The following is a 19,150-nucleotide window of genomic DNA, read 5'->3' on the forward strand; positions in this document are numbered from 1 at the left end:
GCACCCATCACGTGCCAGTTTCTGCACGAGGGGATCCGAGAGGCAGACATTCTGGTACAGTCTCCGACTTCCCCGTGAATGTGCAGACAGAAAAGCCGACTTGGAAATCTGAAATCCTGCCTCGCTCCCTCTCGCTGTGCCACTGAGTCGCACCATGTCTCCGCTTCCTCCCCGATCCTGAACTCCCGCCAAATTCTAGGAATACCTCCTAAGCCCGTGCTACCAAGGCCACGTCCTTCTCCAGACCTTCTGGTGGAAAATCCCAGCTCCCTACTTGGTTTCCTTGGTACTGAACAAACCTTCTGGAATGTTCCGCCCCAATTGCTCATATTTCTTCCAGACTCCTCCGTTTCTCTGGATGGCATCCTGATTCTCAGGTCTCCTGAGGCTCAGCGTCTCTCCCTGCTCCCTCCCGTGAGCCACAGCCCTTGACCAGAACAAAGCCCTGGCCAGCAGCACCACGGCGGGAGGTCTGTGCCGAGCAGGATCAACCTGGGCCTGGACGCCCATCTGACCAGGCACAGCACCAGTGGGCTGGACATCAGGACAACACCCGACCTGGGCACACATAAAGGACAGCAGCCTGGTGCCAGGAGCACAGTCTAGCTGAGCATCCTATGGCCTGAGTCCGTCCTGGCCCTGCTGTGATGTGCTCGGAAACCGGTGTGTCATGGCCTAAGACTGTTCCCTCACCTACATCGTGCCGGGCAGCTGGAGCTGTGGTGAGGGGCAACACGCACCCCCAGGCCAGCCCCTAATGTGGCTGCCCTGGCCTTGGGTGGAAGGGCCTGGGGTGATGGCTTGTGCTGGGCCCACAGAATTCCTTCCGGTCCTGGGCATGACTGGGCCCCCGGAGAACAAAATAGCTAGATGGAGCAGGCTGTGCTCCTCAGCCCGCTGCTCTGGGGTGAGACAGACACCACAGCGACAGGCTCCGGGGCACGTGGCAGGGACGGTGAGCAGCTCAGCAGGCACAGGGCCGGGGGTTATGGGCACCTCAGCCAGCTCAAGGTGGCAGGGAGGTACAAACCAGAGCCCCAGCGTCCAGCCCGTGTGGCTCAGGGGTTGAGTGTCAACCCACGCACCAGGAGGTCGACGGCAGGGCACATGCCAGGTTTGGGGCCTGATCCCCAGTGGGGGGCAAGCACGAGGCAGCCAATCCATGTTCTCTCTCATCGATGCTTCTCTCTCTCCTTCTCCTTTCCTCTCTCTCTAAAATCAATCACTCAATAAATAAATATTTATAAAAGAAAACAAAAAACAAACAAACAAAAAACCCCAGAGCTCTGGCCGCTTTGGCTCAGCGGTTAGAGCGTCGACCCGTGGACCAGAGAAACCTGGGTTCAGTCCCCACTAAGGGCACGTACTTTGGTTGCAGTTTGTCCCCGGCCCTGGTTGGGTTGAGTGGGTGGTAACCACTCGATGTGTCCCTTTCACGTCGATGTTTCTCTCTCTCTCTCTCCCTCCCACTCTATCTGAACAAAATAATAAAAAACAGAGCCCCAGGGACGGCTGCATCTGGGCTGCCCCTGTGCTCCCCACACCCAGCCCTGACTCAGACACAGCAGGCGCCCAGTAAGGGCTGGGAAGGTGAGGGAACCACATACAACAGGGCACGTGAGGGCACAGCACACACTGCCATTGCCAGGGCTGCTGGGGTGGCAGCATCAGCTGCCTCTGGGGGTCACTGAGTGACTGGCGGGGAAGAGGCTGTCTGTCATCTACTGCAGTCTATCCACACCCTCCTCCCTTGCTTCCTGAGTGACAGCCCCAGGGCCACTTAGGGCAGAAGGACACCTTCAAGATGAAGTCATTGATGACTTCTGCCCCTACCTCTGATCCCAGTCCAGGGAGCACATTCATTGCTCTGACTCCTTGTGACTGCTCCTTGCTAGAGACAAGCTGAATTTAACATGGGTGGCCACCCGGCCACCTCTTTGCAGAGACCCTGCCAGCTCATCTCCTTGAGAAGGGAGTGGGCAGGCAAAGGTCAACCACTTGGGCTCCTAGCTTGCCCACAAGGGCAGCGAGCACACTGCTTTCAACATTAACCTTGGCATCGGGTCCAGCCAGCTCAAGATCTGAGGCTGCCTTGAATAACTGGGCCATCTCACCCTTAACCAATGGGCAACCTGAAGCAAAGCAATGTCTCCAAGACTCAGTGGCTGAGCAGGCAGGAGGGGCAGCCGGAGCCCACAGATAGACCTGGTCCCGCTGGTGGGCAGATGAGAGGGATCAGGGGCTACTGTTGGAACCCAGGGAAATCAGAGACCCAAGAAGCCAGTCTGGAACACTATGGCCCTCAGGAAGCCCAGGTGACAGAGCAGAACTTGATAGATTCATGCACCACAGCAACCTCTGTGCCAGGACAGGGTCTGGCACAGAGTAGGTGTCAATCACTACCTGCTGAGTTAATGGGCTCATTAGTGAATCCATAAAGAATGTGTTGCCAGGGTTACAACCCTTGTCCCTGTTCCCCCATCTGGAGCCCTTGTGCCCAGATCTATCCTATCTGGCTGTAAGCATGTAAGCGGTCTTAGTTGGCTGGCCCTGAGCACTAAGCCACTCTCCCTGTCACTCTGACCCCACAGGTAGTCACCACGGTTCTCGCAGCCAGGCCTCTGGACTGCGTGGCAAACATCCATTGCTGGGAGAGCTCTCCCGGACACCCCTCTGCAGTCCCAGCTCCTGACCTAACCCCTCTTCCCGAGCTCTGCCCTGTTCTTGAACTAACCCATTCGCCATCCTGGAGTCGTTGCCAGGGTCACGGCCAGACGTGGTTGTGTTCACAAGTCCATGTGCCTGGACACTGGGCTGTACCTCGGTCACCTACTGCCGCACCCTTACCAGTGGTGGGGGGCGGTCTCCCATGCTGACTTCTTCCCAGCCCGGCCCTCCCAATTATGAAAAGAATGGCCCCCCAGATGAGCAAATGTGCTCAACCATATTTATTTTATAAAGGAGTCTTTTTTTTTTTTTTTTAATTTATTTTTTCCATTATTGATATTAGAGAGAGAGGAAGGGAGAGGGAGAGAGAGAAACATCAATGAGAGAGAACATCGACTGGCTGCCTCCTGCATGCCCCCCACTGCAGATTTGGCCCACAACCCGGACATGTGCCCTGACCGGGAATCAAACTGGCGACCTCTTGGTGCATGGGCTGATGCTCATCCATTGAGCCACATGGGCTGGGCTAAAGGAGCCTTTTATAATTAGATTAAGTGGACCTGTGGCTCATCATCTTCCAATCAGAACAAAACTGAGTTTCAGACGCATCTAACCGGGGCCCTCAGTTGTCATCTCTATTTGAAAACACTTTCCATTGAACTTCTTGGGGGGTCAGTTTTGCCGTCTGATGATTTCCTCCTGAGTTCTGTCCTTAAATTGTAAGCTCGTCTTCAGTGAGTGTGTCTACGGGAACTGTGTACACCTGGGTGTGTCTACGGGAACTGTGTACACCTGGGTTGGCTACGGGAACTGTGTACACCTGGGTGTGTCTACGGGAACTGTGTACACCTGGGTTGGCTACGGGAACTGTGTACACCTGGGTGTGTCTACGGGAACTGTGTACACCTGGGTTGGCTACGGGAACTGTGTACACCTGGGCTGGCTACGGGAACTGTGTACACCTGGGTGTGTCTACGGGAACTGTGTACACCTGGGCTGGCTACGGGAACTGTGTACACCTGGGTGTGTCTACGGGAACTGTGTACACCTGGGCTGGCTACGGGAACTGTGTACACCTGGGTGTGTCTACGGGAACTGTGTACACCTGGGTTGGCTACGGGAACTGTGTACACCTGGGCTGGCTACGGGAACTGTGTACACCTGGGTTGGCTACGGGAACTGTGTACACCTGGGTTGGCTACGGGAACTGTGTACACCTGGGCTGGCTACGGGAACTGTGTACACCTGGGTTGGCTACGGGAACTGTGTACACCTGGGCTGGCGGCACAGCCCTTGCGGGGTTTGCGTTTGCCTCGCCAGACCTCCAGGTGGTCCAGGGCCAAGTTTTACGAGGGAGCTTTCGGGACCAGGCAGACTGTATAAACTTGAACCTCAAAACTCGTACAAGTGCACACCTGCAATTACAAATTCTTAGGAAGGTTTTTTTTTTTCCCCCTGAAGATCATGTCAAACCAAGTTTTTTTTTCTATCTCCCTGAACTAGTAGGTGATATTTAAAAACAAAACAAAACACCTAAGTTTCATTGATTTATATGTCAGTGAAACTGAACCCCACCTTTATGCAGAGGTTTCCCTCTAATCCCTATCCTGACCAGCTCACGCCTCCTTCCCCGTCCTGCACAGACACCGGGAGCTCAGCCTGTGGCCAAGGCCAGCAGCGGCTCTCTGCACAGGCCTGGGCTGCACAGCCTCCTCTCCGACGCTCACGGCTATGATTTTGAGTCCCCCCTGCATTCCTTAAGTGAGCGGTTCCTTTACTTTCTTGCGAGTTTGGTTATGCATGTAAAATAGTCTTTATTCAACGCTATCCATGAGTTCTAGGTGTTTGATAGCTAGGAAACTTTTCAGATTATCTGGTCTACCCCAATGCTAGAAACCTAAGTCTGCCTCTGCAGTTTACAAAATAGGCTGGAACCCAGAGACGGAAAGTGAGCTGCCCGAGGCCACACAGCATGTTTGAGACGTACCGAGGCCTAGGCCCCAGGCCTCTTGGTCAGTCTCTCTCTCCTTCAGGGAACAAAGAAAGATGTGGCTCCGTCTTGAACTCCAGCAGCCGTGGGCATGCTCTAACCCCCTCCCACTGCGACGAGTCTGTCCGGGGGCTGATGAGGCAGGGAGGGCAGGGTTTCTGTTTCCAGTGACTGGGACTAGGGGCTGCAGGCGGGGACAGCCGAGAGCAGGGACAGGCAGGGTTCAGGGGAGGCTGGCACACTCACGCTTCCTGGAGCTCGGCTGTAGCTCTTCCACGCGGTACACGGAGAGCCGGCCGAGGCCCCCGCACACGGAGCCCTTCTCGCCCTTGCACTCCTGTTTACACTCCTCGGGCCCCACGCTGGTTGCCGGGAGCCGGTTCCCGCAGTAGCACTCCGCCCCGGCCTCCAAGCCAGCGTAGACGTAGGACCTGCAGGGAAAGGAGGGCCTGGGGTAAGCTGCCCTGGGCCCAGACCTACAGCCCAGGTCCTCCCAGCACTCAGGTCCGGATCAGGGGACAGCTGGTCTGGGGCCAGGCTGAGCGCTGGGCTTGACGCTGGGGTTAGGTCTGGGTGAGGAGGCAGGGGCCACGGCCATCAGCATGTGGGTGGCCTCAGGGCTCAGGCTCAGCCAGACTGAAGGGGTCGCCTGCCTAGGTTTCGGGAACAGTCTTTCCTTTGTGACAAGCTCATTGAATCAGCCCCATTGGTTCCTCTCGTCAGGCCTGAGCGTGGTCCCCTAAGGTGCTAGCCATGGTAACAGGCTGCGACGGAGCCACGCAGTGGTGTGCTGGAAACTCGCTCTCCGGATGGGAGGGAAGGAGCCCTAATTGGTGGCTTTTGCTAATTTCTGTAGATGATTTCAAGCTAGCAATGGTTTAGTAACAGGCTTACAACATTTCTAAAAATTCAGCTGTTTGCTCTCGTGCACCAGCCATAAGCAGGCTCCAGGACACACCTGTCCAAATCGCCTCCACGTGTTGCAAACAGGCCCTGCTGCAAGACCCCTCCCCCAAGGACGCTCTGACCCGCCTCTCCCCCGCTGTGACGCTGCAGGTACAGAAACACAGCGAATGGAACCAGCATCATATCACACAGGATTTTAACCGTGAAAAATGGTCACAATACACTGAAAACCCAAACACAAGCTCCTAACCCTCGTTCGACACTTTGCCGGCTGTGTGACCCTGACTGTCCCTTACCACCTCAGCCTGTTTCCTTGACTGTCAGGAGGATAAAACAAGATGTGTCAGTCTCGCTTTTCGCTTTGTCTGGACTGGAGAACACACGTGACAGGGGCCCTGTCCTTCCCTTCTCTGGCCTGTCTCTCCACCTATAAAATGGGCATCATTAGTTGTTACCTAGCAGAAGACGGTGAGGATTTATGACACAACAAACATGAAAGAATCGAATGGGGTTGAAATAAATCAAGAGCCCCCCGCACGCGCGCACACACACAGTGAACTGCGAGAGCCTTGACGGTGGGGACCGTTCCCTGGCACACGACTAGAGTCCGGCGATACTGGGTGAGCTGGGAGTAGCAGAAAGATCAAATCTTCTCTGAGACACCGACTCTTCTGACGGAACTAGAAAGGTCTTCAGAGGAATATGGGTTAAACCCCTTTATTCTGTTTTAAACAGACAAGTAAACTGAGGCCCAGGAGAGGAAGGGGACGAAGAGCTGAGTCACAGGATGAGACCCTGGCACAGCTGGACTGAACCTGGTCTCCTAACACCAGCCCGGGGCTCTTTCACAACCTCCTCATCAGGAAACTGTCTTTCTTCGGGCCTGGGATCCGATCAACCGAGCTCTCATTGTCACGCTCTGACAGCCAACAGGGCACCCCCTCCTTCCGGGGAACGTCTCCCGACCTTCCTTCCGGTGGAGTCGAGGGTCTGGGCCCACACTTACCGCTCAGCGCAGGCGTCCTGGCAGTGGGAGACGGTCATCTTTCTCAAGTCAAAAAACACAGTGCCCTTCAGAGTCCTCTCCTGGCCATCGTCACTGAAGCAGCCCACATAGGTGCCTGCAGGCAGAGAAGCACAGAGGACTCAGGCCCTGCAATGCCAAGGCCACCTCCAGCCCTCCCTGGCCCAGGGGACCTGTCCGAGAAGCCCAAGGGATGAGGCTGGTCCAGCCTTCCCTGCAGTGTTTCGGGACACTTCCACCCTGTTCCCTTCCTGCCCCTCCTCTTGGTTAGTGGCCCACTGTCTCCCTAGACACCCGGCCAGGACCCTGCTGTCAGTCTGAACACCACCTTCTTCTCCCACAACTCAGCAAGTCAAGCACCTCCCCTGGGTCCCCTCTTGCCCACCCCTACCCTTCCTAGGCTCGGGGAGGCCTCTCTCCCTCCACAAATGTCCCCGATGGGCAGCTGCTGTCACCTCCTTGTAATCTGGAGGATATTAGAAACTCTGATTTTAGATAATATCAACAACACCTTGCAAATAGATAAAGCTATTTCAAGGAAAAAAATCTGCCGTCCCAGGAGAGAGCAAGACCCCATCACTGGAGGTGTGTAAACAGTCGATTAGTGTGTAAGAGAGCTGCCCCATGGGGGACTCAACAGGACCAAGGGACTGTTGGGTCCTCGCCAGTCCAGCCCTTTCTGGCATGTCCCTGGAGGGAGGACATGACCCACAGGGCAGCAGCAGTGCTGGCCCAAGAGAGGGCGGCATCTTGCCTCCTTCCAGGAATGAGCCCCTGGAGAGTCATCAGTGCACACGTGGCCACACCCAGCGTCCATCCATCGGCACACGCTGCACCCCTGCACTCAGGACTCCCAGACCCCCAGGCCCTAGAAGCTTTCCTCTTTCTTCATGTAAAGTCTCAGGACCACCGAGACCAGAATGGACCACTGCAGAAAGATTTCACCCAGGTCAGCGAGAATTAACTTCTCTCCTTAGCCTGCCTGCTTCGTAAAAGGAAACTCATATTTCAGAAATTTCTCATGTGCTGCTCAGCAAAGAAGCAATTCTATTACAGCTTTCAATTAAACATCCAAAAGCTCAGGGGTTGTTAAACATTTATCACTGTTGGTGAGAAATTAACCTAAAGGTTGTAAAGGTGCCCGGGCTCCAGACCCCTGAAGACTGAGAAGGGCACATACATGTTTCCGGGGGAGGGGGAAATAGGTTTGGGGAATGGGCAGACTTAGGTTCAAATCCAGCCTCCACCGTTATCTGCTTGTACGACCTGGCATGTGCAGCTGCCTCTCGCTGAGCCTCAGCTTTCCCACCTGTGAAATGGGGCTATGCCCCCATGGAATTCATGGGGCGGTGGTGAGAATTCCACGACACACAGAAAGTGTCTAATGCAAGGCGTGGCTTGTCGGGCGGGCTCAGCCGTGACTGCTTCTATTGCTAATATATCATTATTAACAATAAACATTTAAAAATTACTTGACTTCCCCGAAACTCAAATTCTTCATCATTAAAATGATGATTGTGCCATGTACACATAAGGCGGCTCAGAATTAAATGAGATAACAGATGTACAGCTACACCGAACAATGCCTGGCCATTAACAGATGTTCGGATAAATAACAGCTATTAGCATTCTGATCCAACACTCTAACCTGGGACCTGGTGTAATGACGGATCAGTAAATATCGGCTGAATAATGAACACATTCGTAAAAGAGAGACACAAATGGTTCCACGCAGTCAGGCGCAGGTTCTTTGGAACACAAGGAGTGGCCGGCCAGTCTGCAGCTGCCCCTCTGTTGGGAATGACCAGTCCGAAGGGGAAGTCCACGCCTGCTCGGCCCTGGCTCGGTTTGTAGCAGGGGCCTGAGACACAGATGGCCCACCTCCCTGCTTGTGAGGAGGAGGTGAGCCCTTTCTTCTGGAAAAATAATGCGTGGCTTTTCGAGGCGAGAAAGTACAGAAAGGACTTCCGAGAGATGCGCTGGGACACATTCCGAGGCGGATTTATTACTTTCGGCTGAAACTGAGGCGATGCATTATTGTCTGCGATCCCACATCTGTTCATTTGCACATCAAAATGGACATGCTGTGAGGCTATTAATGATGGCTTTGGAGATATTGGAATGTCTTCGGAAATTACTATCAATAAAAAACAAACTGGCTATGGAGAAGTTACTATTTTTCCCCTAGTAAACTTACTGACATTTTATTCCATTATGGATGTTGTCCAAGGTATAATGAAATGCTCAGTGATTGATGGAGCCTCCTGCAGCTTCCTCGGCTGGCAGGATCCCTTTTCAGGGGGATGGCAGGCTGCCCGCGCCTCAAAGAGATGCCCTCTTTGTCTGCAGCCCCAGCAGCTGTCCCGAGGGCTGGACTGTGGACGACTCTCCACCCACGAGGCCTGCCTGGCTGTGCAGGGCCCCCAGGGCCCCCAGAGGGAAAGGGGGCTCCCAGAGCATTTTCAGGCCAGGGCCCTGCCTCTCCCCTCTTTCTCTGAAGATTTCCAGCCATGTGACACCACCGCCTCACCCAGAGTACAAAGTCTTCCTGAAATCTCGGGGGATAGTAAAAACCTTAACCTACGCGGGGTTACTGACCATTCAGAATTGCCACCATTCAACACTAGCACTGGACCCTGAAGTTCCTGCTGTACCAGGCACTAGGCCTCACTCGTGAGGAGGTTTGAGGGTCACGGGGGAGGGCAGCCAGAGTGTGCAAAGCACCCCAGGGGCACGGGGTAGTCACCGTTCCAATATTTAAGAACCAATGAGGCCACACTGGTGTGTAATGGTGACCCAACCACATTCCTTCAGCCTTCACTGGAGCCCTTCTTTCACTTTTGTAAGTCACCGAAGATGACTTAAAGGGGTACCCACTGGTTCTTCTGGACATACTGTACACCCAGGGCTATAACTAGGTCACCCTGAGCCCTCCCCTCTGCTGGCCCGTCACCCTGAAGTCAGGTTATAAAGAACTAGTCACCTCTAGTAAGCCCAAAGCCCTTTGCACAATGCCTCAATTATGCTCAATCATTTGGGTGCATATCTGATTCTGTCACCAGACCGAGATCCTGAAGTGCATGGTGAATAGCATATGTGGAGACCCAGGCATGAGTCCTCAATTCATGTAGACTGACAACAATAAAGACAGGAATTGCGGCTCATTTAGCCATGGTCACAGAGCCCAGAACTGGCAATGCCAAGACAGGAACTCAGGACTGTTCTCAAAACTTGTGCTCCGTCTATGGCTTTCTCTCAAAAAATCCATGTTGACCTTGTCAATCATTTACACTTTAGTCTAAATAAGTCGCACTGGTGCAACCTGCATAGGGACCCAGTTTCTGAGTATGTTGAGGAGAGTTTACAGAAATCATACCTGCATAAAATGAGCTACAGAATCAGTTCCTCACTTCTCCCTCATTTCTCCCATGAAAGCCTTGCTGAGGAACCCCACAGTGAGGGTTTTGACCTAGAAGATTTTAGAAGAAACTTCCTTCCATGCAGACGACAATGCACAGTCCTCCAGTCTACTTTTACTGAGCCACTAGGGTCACCCTTCTAAGGTGAGGGAAGCTTGAGTGCCTTTCTCTTCCCTGAAACCTTCTCACTGTCCTCAGAATAAAGTCATATTCCCAGGTCTGGCCCTCACAGCCCTCCCTGACCCGGGCCGATAACCTTCTCGCCTCATATCTTTCTATATCTGGCTCTATTCTCCAGCCACACTTTCTATAGTTAAGAGAGAAATGCCCCCTGTGACTGAGGATACAGGAACAATTGGGGTGGATGACAGGGACGCCGAGATGCTGATTGAGCTGTCACCACCCCACAACAGCTGTGACATTTTCTGGGTTTTCATCACATGTAGGCTCCATTACTGGGCCCCACACAGAGACTGTATAACTTAGGGCAGAGCCCCAACGTGAAGCCAGGCTGTCCCCATGTTGGAGTCTCAGCAGTGTGACTGTGGTGGGTCTGATCAGTGCCCGCCCATGTCCCCCAGGCCTCACTGCTTCCACGCTGCACCCTGAGATGCATGCTCTACCCTCTCCTGAGTCCCCACCTGCTCCAGAACACACCTTGTATTGGCTGTCTTCTCTTCTTGCTCCCTAACAGTGTTCCTGGGATCACATCCCAAACATACCACGTGCATTGGAATTTTGGTTTCAGGGTTTGCTTCTAGGAATGCAAACTAAGAGAATGCCCTTGGGAATTAATGTCTTTGTGACTCAGTTTCTTCATCTGTAATATTGGAATCTAATCACAGTACCAGTAAACAGCACATTTACAGGAACATAGTAAATGCCATATGAGTTCGCTATTTTTATTAAATAATAATAGCTGCCAGTTACTGAATGCCAAACAATACACAAGGTCCTCCAGCCCAGGGCCCTCAGCGGAGGCATACTTCAGAAACCCCGGGAGAGCGTGACTGCCCGGTCTGCGGCTCCTGCCCCACGGTTCAGGGCTAAGCGAGTCTGGGAGACCCTGACTCTGTACTTGGAACCAGCTCCCCGGGGATGCTGAAGCTGCTGGTCTGGGACCCCACCTTGAGAACCCCTGCGCTACAGGTTCACATTTAATCCTTACACTAACCCACGGGTAGGGATCTCTATCTCCATTCCAGAGGGACCTAGAGAACTTCAACCACATGCTCAAGGTTACCCAACAAGTTTGTGACTAAACCAAGATTCAAGATGAGGACTGTCTGAACCCAAAGCCTGAGCTCGAAGTAACCGGCTCACACCTCCAGACCGTGGCCATGTGGAAGTCCAGCTGCTGAGTGAGCAAAACTCCTAAAGGCGTCACATCACCGGCCCTTCCCGCGTGGTGCAGAGCAGGAAAGGAGGCACGACTTGTGGAGGCCATGGGCCTGCAGAGCCTACTTCTCAGGCTACTCAAGGGCCAGAGAAAGGATCCCGTGACCCTGAGCAGGCTCCTGAGAGCAGTTCCCAAACATGCCAGGGGAACCAGGGCTGGGCACCTACCTCGGCTGCTGGCCGCTGGCCTGGGGGCCTCAGGGCCCAGGGCGGGCAGCCCCCGGGGGTCACCCATGAAGTGGTGGAACCAGCGGCGCCGCAGCTGGCGCAGCTCAGAGTTGCGGCTCCGGAGCCAGCGGGGGCCAGGCCGGGGCCGGGCCAGGGGGCTCTGCAGCATGTCCACGCCGAGCAGCAGCTCTGGGCTGACACGGGGGTCCTGCAGGGCTCTGCTATCCAGCAGGCCCACGCCCAGCGCCATGGCGGCCACGGGTAAGGCCTGCAGGGAGCCTGGTGCCCGAGGACCCTGTGGCAGGGCCACTCGGGCCCGCTGCAGCAGCAGCAGGCTGCCGGTCATCAAGTAGGCGGCCGTGAGGAAGAACAGCAGGAACTGCGTCCGGCGGAGAAACTTCTGGAGTCGGAAGAAAGGTTTGGCCATGCCCCTGGGCGGCAGGGCTCCTGGCTGGAACCTGGGCACGGCTCCTAGCACCCGGGTGGGAGGGAGGCCTGGGCCCCCGGAGGCGTCATCTCCACATTCTGGAGCCAGCCTGTGCTCTCCCGGGGTTACCGTTCCTCCTGCCCCGTCTCCAGCAGGTGCTCAGACGGCACCGTCGCTTCTCCCCGGCCCCTGGGGCTGTGGCTGCAGCTTCTCCCTCAGAGTCACGACCTTCGCCATCCCTGAGCTCTGCCGACCCTCCTCTTCCGGCTCAGAAACCTGGAAAAGCAGAGAAAACGCACTTCAATGAAACAGGAGGGCCCACCACTCCCACTTCCCCAAGGTCAGGAGCCCCTCACTGCTGACTGTTTTTACCAAAGGGGCTGGCCGTGTTGAGGAGCACTGGACAGAGAGCTGGGTTCAAACCTCAGCTCTGCCACTGGCCAGCAGTGTGACATGGAGCAAGTTACTTAACTTCCTGGGCCTCAGCTTCCTCACCTGTAAAATGGGAACAACACTGTCCCGAGCAGTAGTGAGGACGCAGTATGGACAGCGACATGGAAGAGGGAGAGGTGTCAGACACTCGGGTAAACGCTTCATGTATGATCTCACTTATTCCTCCCACCAGTCCAGTGAGGGGGTTACTGCAACCCCACACTACAGACTAAGAAACTGGGACAAAAGGCCAAGAAACTTTCCCCAGAGGATCCCGGGTCTGTACTCAGAGGCCCTGCGCTGAACTGCACAGAGCCCCGCCCACAACGAAGCCCGCCCACCGCGAGGCCCCGCCCACAACGAGACCCGCCCACAACGAGACCCCGCCCACAACGAGACCCCGCCACATGTAAGTGCACCTGGTCCACAGCTTCAGTATACAGCAGGTGCTCAATACAAGGGTGCAATCTGCCAACCCCCAGGGGCACACTGCGACTGCAGGCTGGGTTTTGGAAACTGCTCCGCAGAGACTGGTCAGTTTTTAACACCGGAGTGGGTAGGGGGAGGGAGAGAACTTGCCGTCATCCGGGCTTCCTGAAGGCTACAGGCCAAAGGGACAGGACAGCCCAAGGCCCTGCGCCTGCGAGGGGGCGCGGGGCTGGGCACCTGATGTACAGAAGGGGGAAGGGCTCTCAGAGCAGCCTTCCAGGGACTCTCCTCTCCCCAGCACTCGGCTCTCACACTGAGCTTTGTCCCCCCTGGGGCGGCCTCTGAGGTGTGCTGTCAGGGACTGACAGGGGTCTGCAGCTGCCTGGAGCTGGGCTGCAGCATGAGGAAGGCCCACAGCACAAGGACAGGCTTGTCCCAAGAAGAAAGGCTCCGAGAAGCGTGACCAAGCCGCTGCCCGTAACTAACATGGCCTGGGAGCCCCGCCAGACCCGGGCAGCCCCTCAATGGCTGCTCTGTGCCCTGGGAACAGCCGGCCGGGTGTGAGGGGAAAGACAATGTTTGGGCTCTGTGGCCTGGCATTCCAGGGGTGAGGATTCAGAGGCGCCCGGACCAGCACGACCCTTTCTAGTCGAGCGCTGATAGCTGCCAGGTTCTGAGGCCTCTGGGGAGGGCAGGGATCTGGGAATACAGGGCAGCTGGCCCAGCAGGCTGGAGCGGGGGTGGCAGGCTGCGTAATCAGCCAGTGAAGGTGGAATTAAACTCTGAGTCAGGAAGCCATTTCAGACTTTTATTTTCTCTCTTGGCTGGTGTGTGCCAGGCCCACCCCAGCCAGCCTCATCAGATTTGTAAAACCACAGAGAAAATCCCAAGAAATCCTGACTGATCTCCCTGTCTCCAGCTCTGGCCCCTCCGATCCATCCTCCACAGGGCTGCCAGGGTGATCTTCCTAACACGCAAATCTGATCACAGCACTCCCCTGCTTAAAACTCCTTTCAATAGCTCTCCGTGGCTTTGGGGATAAACTCCAAGCTCCTTAGCACAACACGCAAGGCCCCTCCATGATCCAACCCCTCTAGCTCATCTCTTACCAGGCCCTTTCCTTCGGCCTCCCCATCATGCAGCCATGCACGTGTGTGCACACAGACACACACACCGACACACACACCATGGTCCAGCACGACCACCGCAGCATCTCTGTCTTGGTGCCTTTGTACACACCGCCTTTTAGGTCTTTCCCTCCTTCTTTATCTAATGAATCTCTGTGCCGCCTCCAAGCCTCAGCGCAGGTGTTACTTCCTACGAGCAGCTTTCCCTGACCACCACCCAGCCACTGGGATACATTCCTCAGTATTCCCACAGCCCACGGCTGACCCCTACCCCAGTACTCACATCCTGGGATGATTTTATATCCACCTGCTTGTCAGTCATCCTGGCAGGGCTGTGACTGACTCAGGCTAGAGGTCACACCCTATTCATGTTGGTAACTCTGGCCTCCAGCATGAAGCCTGGCAGTACAGATGCTCAGAGATCTTCGGTTCTCAATCTATTTATTGACATGAATGATAAGGTAAATTGACAGGCAGATCCTGGTATCAGAAACCTGCTCGCGTGGGGTTTTACGGCAAGGCAACCTCGAGCTGCGTTTATCCAGAGCCGGGGAGCGTGGCCTGAGAAGCAGAGGACGTGGAGCCATGCATGAGCTCGCTTGCAGAAGGCAGCTCCACCGGGAGGCCTTTCAGACCCTGGGAGCGGACGAGGTGCCTGAGGTTTACGTGATCTTTTCTCTGCTGTAACTCCGTGAGGAGGCGTTTCCAGGTCTGCCCACAAAAGACTTCTGGTTACAAGACGAGGATTCTATCAGCAAAAAAATCCTATAAAATTCAAATAAAAGGGGGGAAGGAAGGACTCCTGCTATGGAAAGGAAGGGCCTGATAAGATAGAGCAGAAATGCGGGCAATGGGTTCACAGTTCAGAACTCTGAAGATGTGGGTGGATCCCATGTACATTTTATATACAGGATTTGGACACGAGCTACAAGTCAGGGTGGGGTACAGTGGGAGGGGCATGGTCAGGGCTACAGTTAGAATTCTACTGATCACACCCAAGTTCCCCAAGGCCTTCCAAAGACCTCTCTGGGGCTCTCCCCTTCCCAGAGGGGCTGCCCCTGGTCTGGGGAGGTGGGAACTGAGTGTGAAGGCAGGGGTCAGCCACTTTAAGGCCAGAGCTCCATGACCCAGGCCTCCTATAAAGCAGGCTGCCACTCCAAACTTTTAAAATCACAAAGCCAATTCCCAGCCCAGGACACCTGCGGGGCCTGCGTGGGGGGCCTGCGTGTTCAAAGCATGCAGGAACTTGTCCCCTGCCCTGGACTTCTGCCACGCTTCTCCACCAATATTATTTTTGCCAATCACCCCCACTCTCTGCCATGCCCACCTCTCCTCCCGGTTGGCAGGCCCTCTAGGGTACAGATCACATGATTTATCGCCACGTCCCCAGATCCCAGCACGCAGGGTTGGCAGCTGTCTGTTGAGTGACTGGACCTGAAGAAGGGCTGGGTGGTGGGAGCATCTTTAAAGGGCGCACAGCCAGCTACGAGGATAGTCCTACAGCAGAACGCGCCAATACCGGGGGGATATCTAGCCGCTGCCTGAATGCACTGGGCCTGGGAGCCCATCAGCTGTGCCCACTGAGCCCCCAAACCAGGGGGTCTCTCCATGAAAGCAAATCCACCTTGGGAAAATCACCGCCTAGGGCAGAGCCTCAGGCTCCTCATCTGTTAAATGGGGGTACATTGCATTGCTGTGGGGTTGAATCAGGGAGTAAAACTTCTATTGCCTACTAACCATGGCAAACATGGGTTACGAATGCAAAGAGGCAAACAAGGAAAAGTCAGAGGCTCGCAGTGGCCGTGTCACGGGGAAATCAGTTACCTTCTTCACCTCCTCTTAGTCCCCCATGCCCTGGGGTGTGCCTAGTATCCCCTTCTTACTTGAAGGGGGTCCTGTGCCAAGACAGCTATTCATAATTGCCTTATTTCTCCACGACGCCATTTACTGAGCACCTGCAGTGTTAATACATGGGCTAGACTGCGCTGGACACCGTACCTGCGCCGTCTCGTTCACTCCACACATCCCACCGAGGCAGACGCCTGACTACGCTCGCTGAGAGCCGAGGTCTGTGCAGCCGGCTGGGTGAAGTGCACTGCCCAAGGTCAGACACACCAGGCCCGCACGCAGACGCAGGCCGCCGGCCTCAGAGCCCACCCCGTGCCCGCTGAGCTCCCTGCTCTCTCCCCACACCAGCTCTGGCTTCGCACCGGCAAGATTGATCCCCGAAAGGAGTAGACTGTGCCTCCGTCAGCACCTTTGTGAAAGTGTCAGGCCAAGGCTGCTGGAGATGGTGCTGCACATGGCGGCGTCGGGTCAAACCCCAGACACTGCCACGCAGCCAGGGTGCCAGTCCCCGCGGCCTCCCCTTCCAGAAGTCTGCACCACTCTTCCCTAAGCCGTGCTTCCCAGGGGGACAGTGGGGAGGCTCCAGCCTGCCTGAGGCTCAGGCCTGTGGGAGGGGTGCCGGGCTGAGTGCAGTTTCGGGCTGGATAGAGCTGGGCACCCTCTGCCATGCCCAGCGGCCTTCTAGAGTCCAAGTGTCACCCCAGAGGAGGGCAGGGCCTTGGGGACGGAGACCCTGAGTTCCCTCTCAGGAATGAGAGGAGAGTAACAGGACAAAGGGGCTGCTGGGGGTCTCAGGGAGGGAGCAAGAGGCTAGCTCAGGCGGGGATCGCACAGCCTGAGCCCTCTTCTGTTCCATTGTTGTTATCTGGGTCCCAGGCAGATGCTGAACATAAAGGAGAGGGTACTGGGCCGATGGCACCTGCCTCTCCTAGGTTTAGGGGTCTGAGAAACTGAGCAGGTGAGGGGTGGCAGCAGCGGGGGGGGGGGGGAAGGACAGGACAGGGGGCAGTCCCAGGGGGCCTGGAGCTGGAGGAGCTCACACCTGGCCCAGGCTTGACCAGCGGCCACTGGGTTTCAGTCACATCATTCTGCCTCCCCACCACCCCCCGGCCAGAGAGGACAAGCAGGGGCAGGTGAGGGGAGAATGACTCCCAACAACCCAGAAGCATCTCAGCCACTGTGACCACAGCAACAGGAGGCTGTGACCCCCGAGGGATTCAGAGCCAGGAGCTTAGTGAAGTGGGAGCCCTAAAGACAAAGGAACAGGGCCCAGCATGTCGCTCTCCAGACAGGGAGATGGGTGCTCTGAGCCCCAGCCTCTATGCCTGGCAGCCAGGGGGGACTCAGTCTTAGGATCCCACAAAACCACACCAGGGAGCCTTCAGCTGGGCTCGGCATTCTGAATTAAAGTCCCCCCCCATCTTTTCCTACCATACCAAAGCCTGCCTCTGCCCTTCTGGGGCTCAGTGCCTGTCATCTGCACCCTACCCACCTCCAATAGGTTGGCCACCCCCAGTAGCTTAAGAAAGTGATCTTTCTAACACAAGAACTAATGCTGCGGCCTGCTATAGCTTTGCAGGACTCACAGGGCCAAGTGTCAGCTCCTCAGCCTGGCATTCAGTGGCCCTTCTTGGCTCGGTCCCCCAACCCCTTCCTTTCGCCACTGCTTCCAGAATGCACTCTCCCAACCAGTGTGCCCTGGCCAGCATGAGGTGCTCTGCGCCCCCCTCATATAGGTTCTTCCATCGGCCGTGGATGCCTGTGCCCTGTCCCATGGCTCTGAAATGCACTGTGGCCATAAATCAATGTGGCATCAGCTCCAATACCACCTCTTCCGTGATGCCCTCCTGATCCCTGGAACAGAGGTGCTCCCTAGCGCTAGACAGCAAGTTTGGATGCTCTGTGAATTGCTCCTGATCCTACCTGGAGTCAAGACTCACTGCTACTCTGCCTACTTCTCCTCCCAGCCTGTGAGCCCCTTGGAGACATAGTCAGGGCCTCTGCCCACTTTCAAGTGGAACACAGGACAGGCACCCAGAAAATCTGTGCCCATTGGCCACCTTCCAATGCTCAGGGCCATGCCACCCTCAACCTGGGGTTCCACTCCTCTGGGTCTTGGAGACACAGAAACAGAAAAGGACCCATTAAATATAAGTCTGCTAGGCCTTGGGTGAGACATGGTCTGGGAAATGGGAGTGGGTTGGGGTCCCTAACTTTAAAGAGGCAAATCTTTGATCTTCTGAACTTAAGAAGAAAGGTCCAAAATAAGAAATGTTGCTAAAAAGGTATAAAATATAATGGTAAGGTCGAAACTCCATTCAGTGCAAAAGAGAGGGGCTCCTCCATCCACCCTACTGCTGAAGTTCATCTAAATAAGAATAAATTCTTCTATACCACATTAGAAATTGCAAGGTAGTTCCACACCCTATCAAGCGCGTTGAACAAATGAACAGCTCAACAAACAAATGAGTGATTGTCCCATAAACTTGTGAAGTCAAAATCATTATCATCCCCATTGTATAGACGCAGTATTTGAGGCAGAAAGAGGGTCAGTTAAAATGGGCAAAGACAAATACTATTGCTAGCCTGAACCCATGTTTTCTGATTCTAAGTTTGTGGTTTCTTCTACTATCACATGGCCTTCATTTGTTCAACACCAGAGATGTAGGTTCTTCCAGGCACCGTGCTAGGGGCCAGGGCTGCAAAGAAAGACAGAATACCACTGTGAGGGCTGGTGTTTTCCCTTTTCACTCAGTTGATCTGGAGCTCAGCCCTCTCTTGAAGCAGCCAATCACAACCTCTTCTGGGCTCTCTCTGGGTCACCTCTTTCATAGAACCCTATTGTGTTCATTTGTTCATATGTTTCTCCTACTCAGTGGTGCACTCTTGCAAGCTGCCTAGATCCCATTGAGCAACCTGCGCAAATCTGGGCAAGTGAGTGAAGTACCCACCCAAAGTCAGCCTGGCCCTCCCTGGCTCTCTGCCTGCTGTGCCTGCAGTCACTGGGACAAGGGACTCATGAGATGGGCGGGGAAGCAAGACACTTTTGCATTCCTATCATCAGGCCCTCCCTCTTAGCCCCCTCATGCCAAGATAGCCACCCTCTGGCTTCCAGCAGTAAGAGAAGAGAAGCAGAGTGGAGGGGAGAGACCTTAACAGCCACCAATAGGTGCACTGCATTTCATAGCTTACAATATCAATCTAGCCCATTCTTCCCTCCACTTCTCACACCCACACTGGGAGGCAGAGTTCCTCCCTAACCACATTCTCTAAAAGCTGCATATTTTCGATAATTTTGCCGGCATTGTGTCAGTA

At 55.0% G+C, this 19,150-nt stretch overlaps 1 protein-coding gene across 3 annotated transcripts in view; it reads right to left on the reverse strand.

Annotated features, from left to right (window-relative positions):
• Positions 1-19,150, reverse strand: part of WSCD1 (WSC domain containing 1) — a 44,922-nt gene that overhangs the window by 22,258 nt on the left and 3,514 nt on the right. For all 3 annotated transcript variants that reach the window (XM_036269344.1, XM_036269345.1, XM_036269343.1), the window contains exons 2-4: positions 11,573-12,275; positions 6,570-6,684; positions 4,904-5,088 (exon numbers count right to left, since the gene is read on the reverse strand). In XM_036269344.1, the coding sequence (XP_036125237.1) occupies positions 4,904-5,088; positions 6,570-6,684; positions 11,573-11,999 (727 nt within the window). In that variant the 5' untranslated portion in view covers positions 12,000-12,275. The remainder of the gene's footprint in view (positions 1-4,903; positions 5,089-6,569; positions 6,685-11,572; positions 12,276-19,150) is intronic.

Source organism: Molossus molossus, unplaced genomic scaffold (genome assembly GCF_014108415.1).
Source record: "Molossus molossus isolate mMolMol1 unplaced genomic scaffold, mMolMol1.p scaffold_m16_p_19, whole genome shotgun sequence".
Taxonomy (NCBI): Eukaryota; Metazoa; Chordata; class Mammalia; order Chiroptera; family Molossidae; genus Molossus; species Molossus molossus.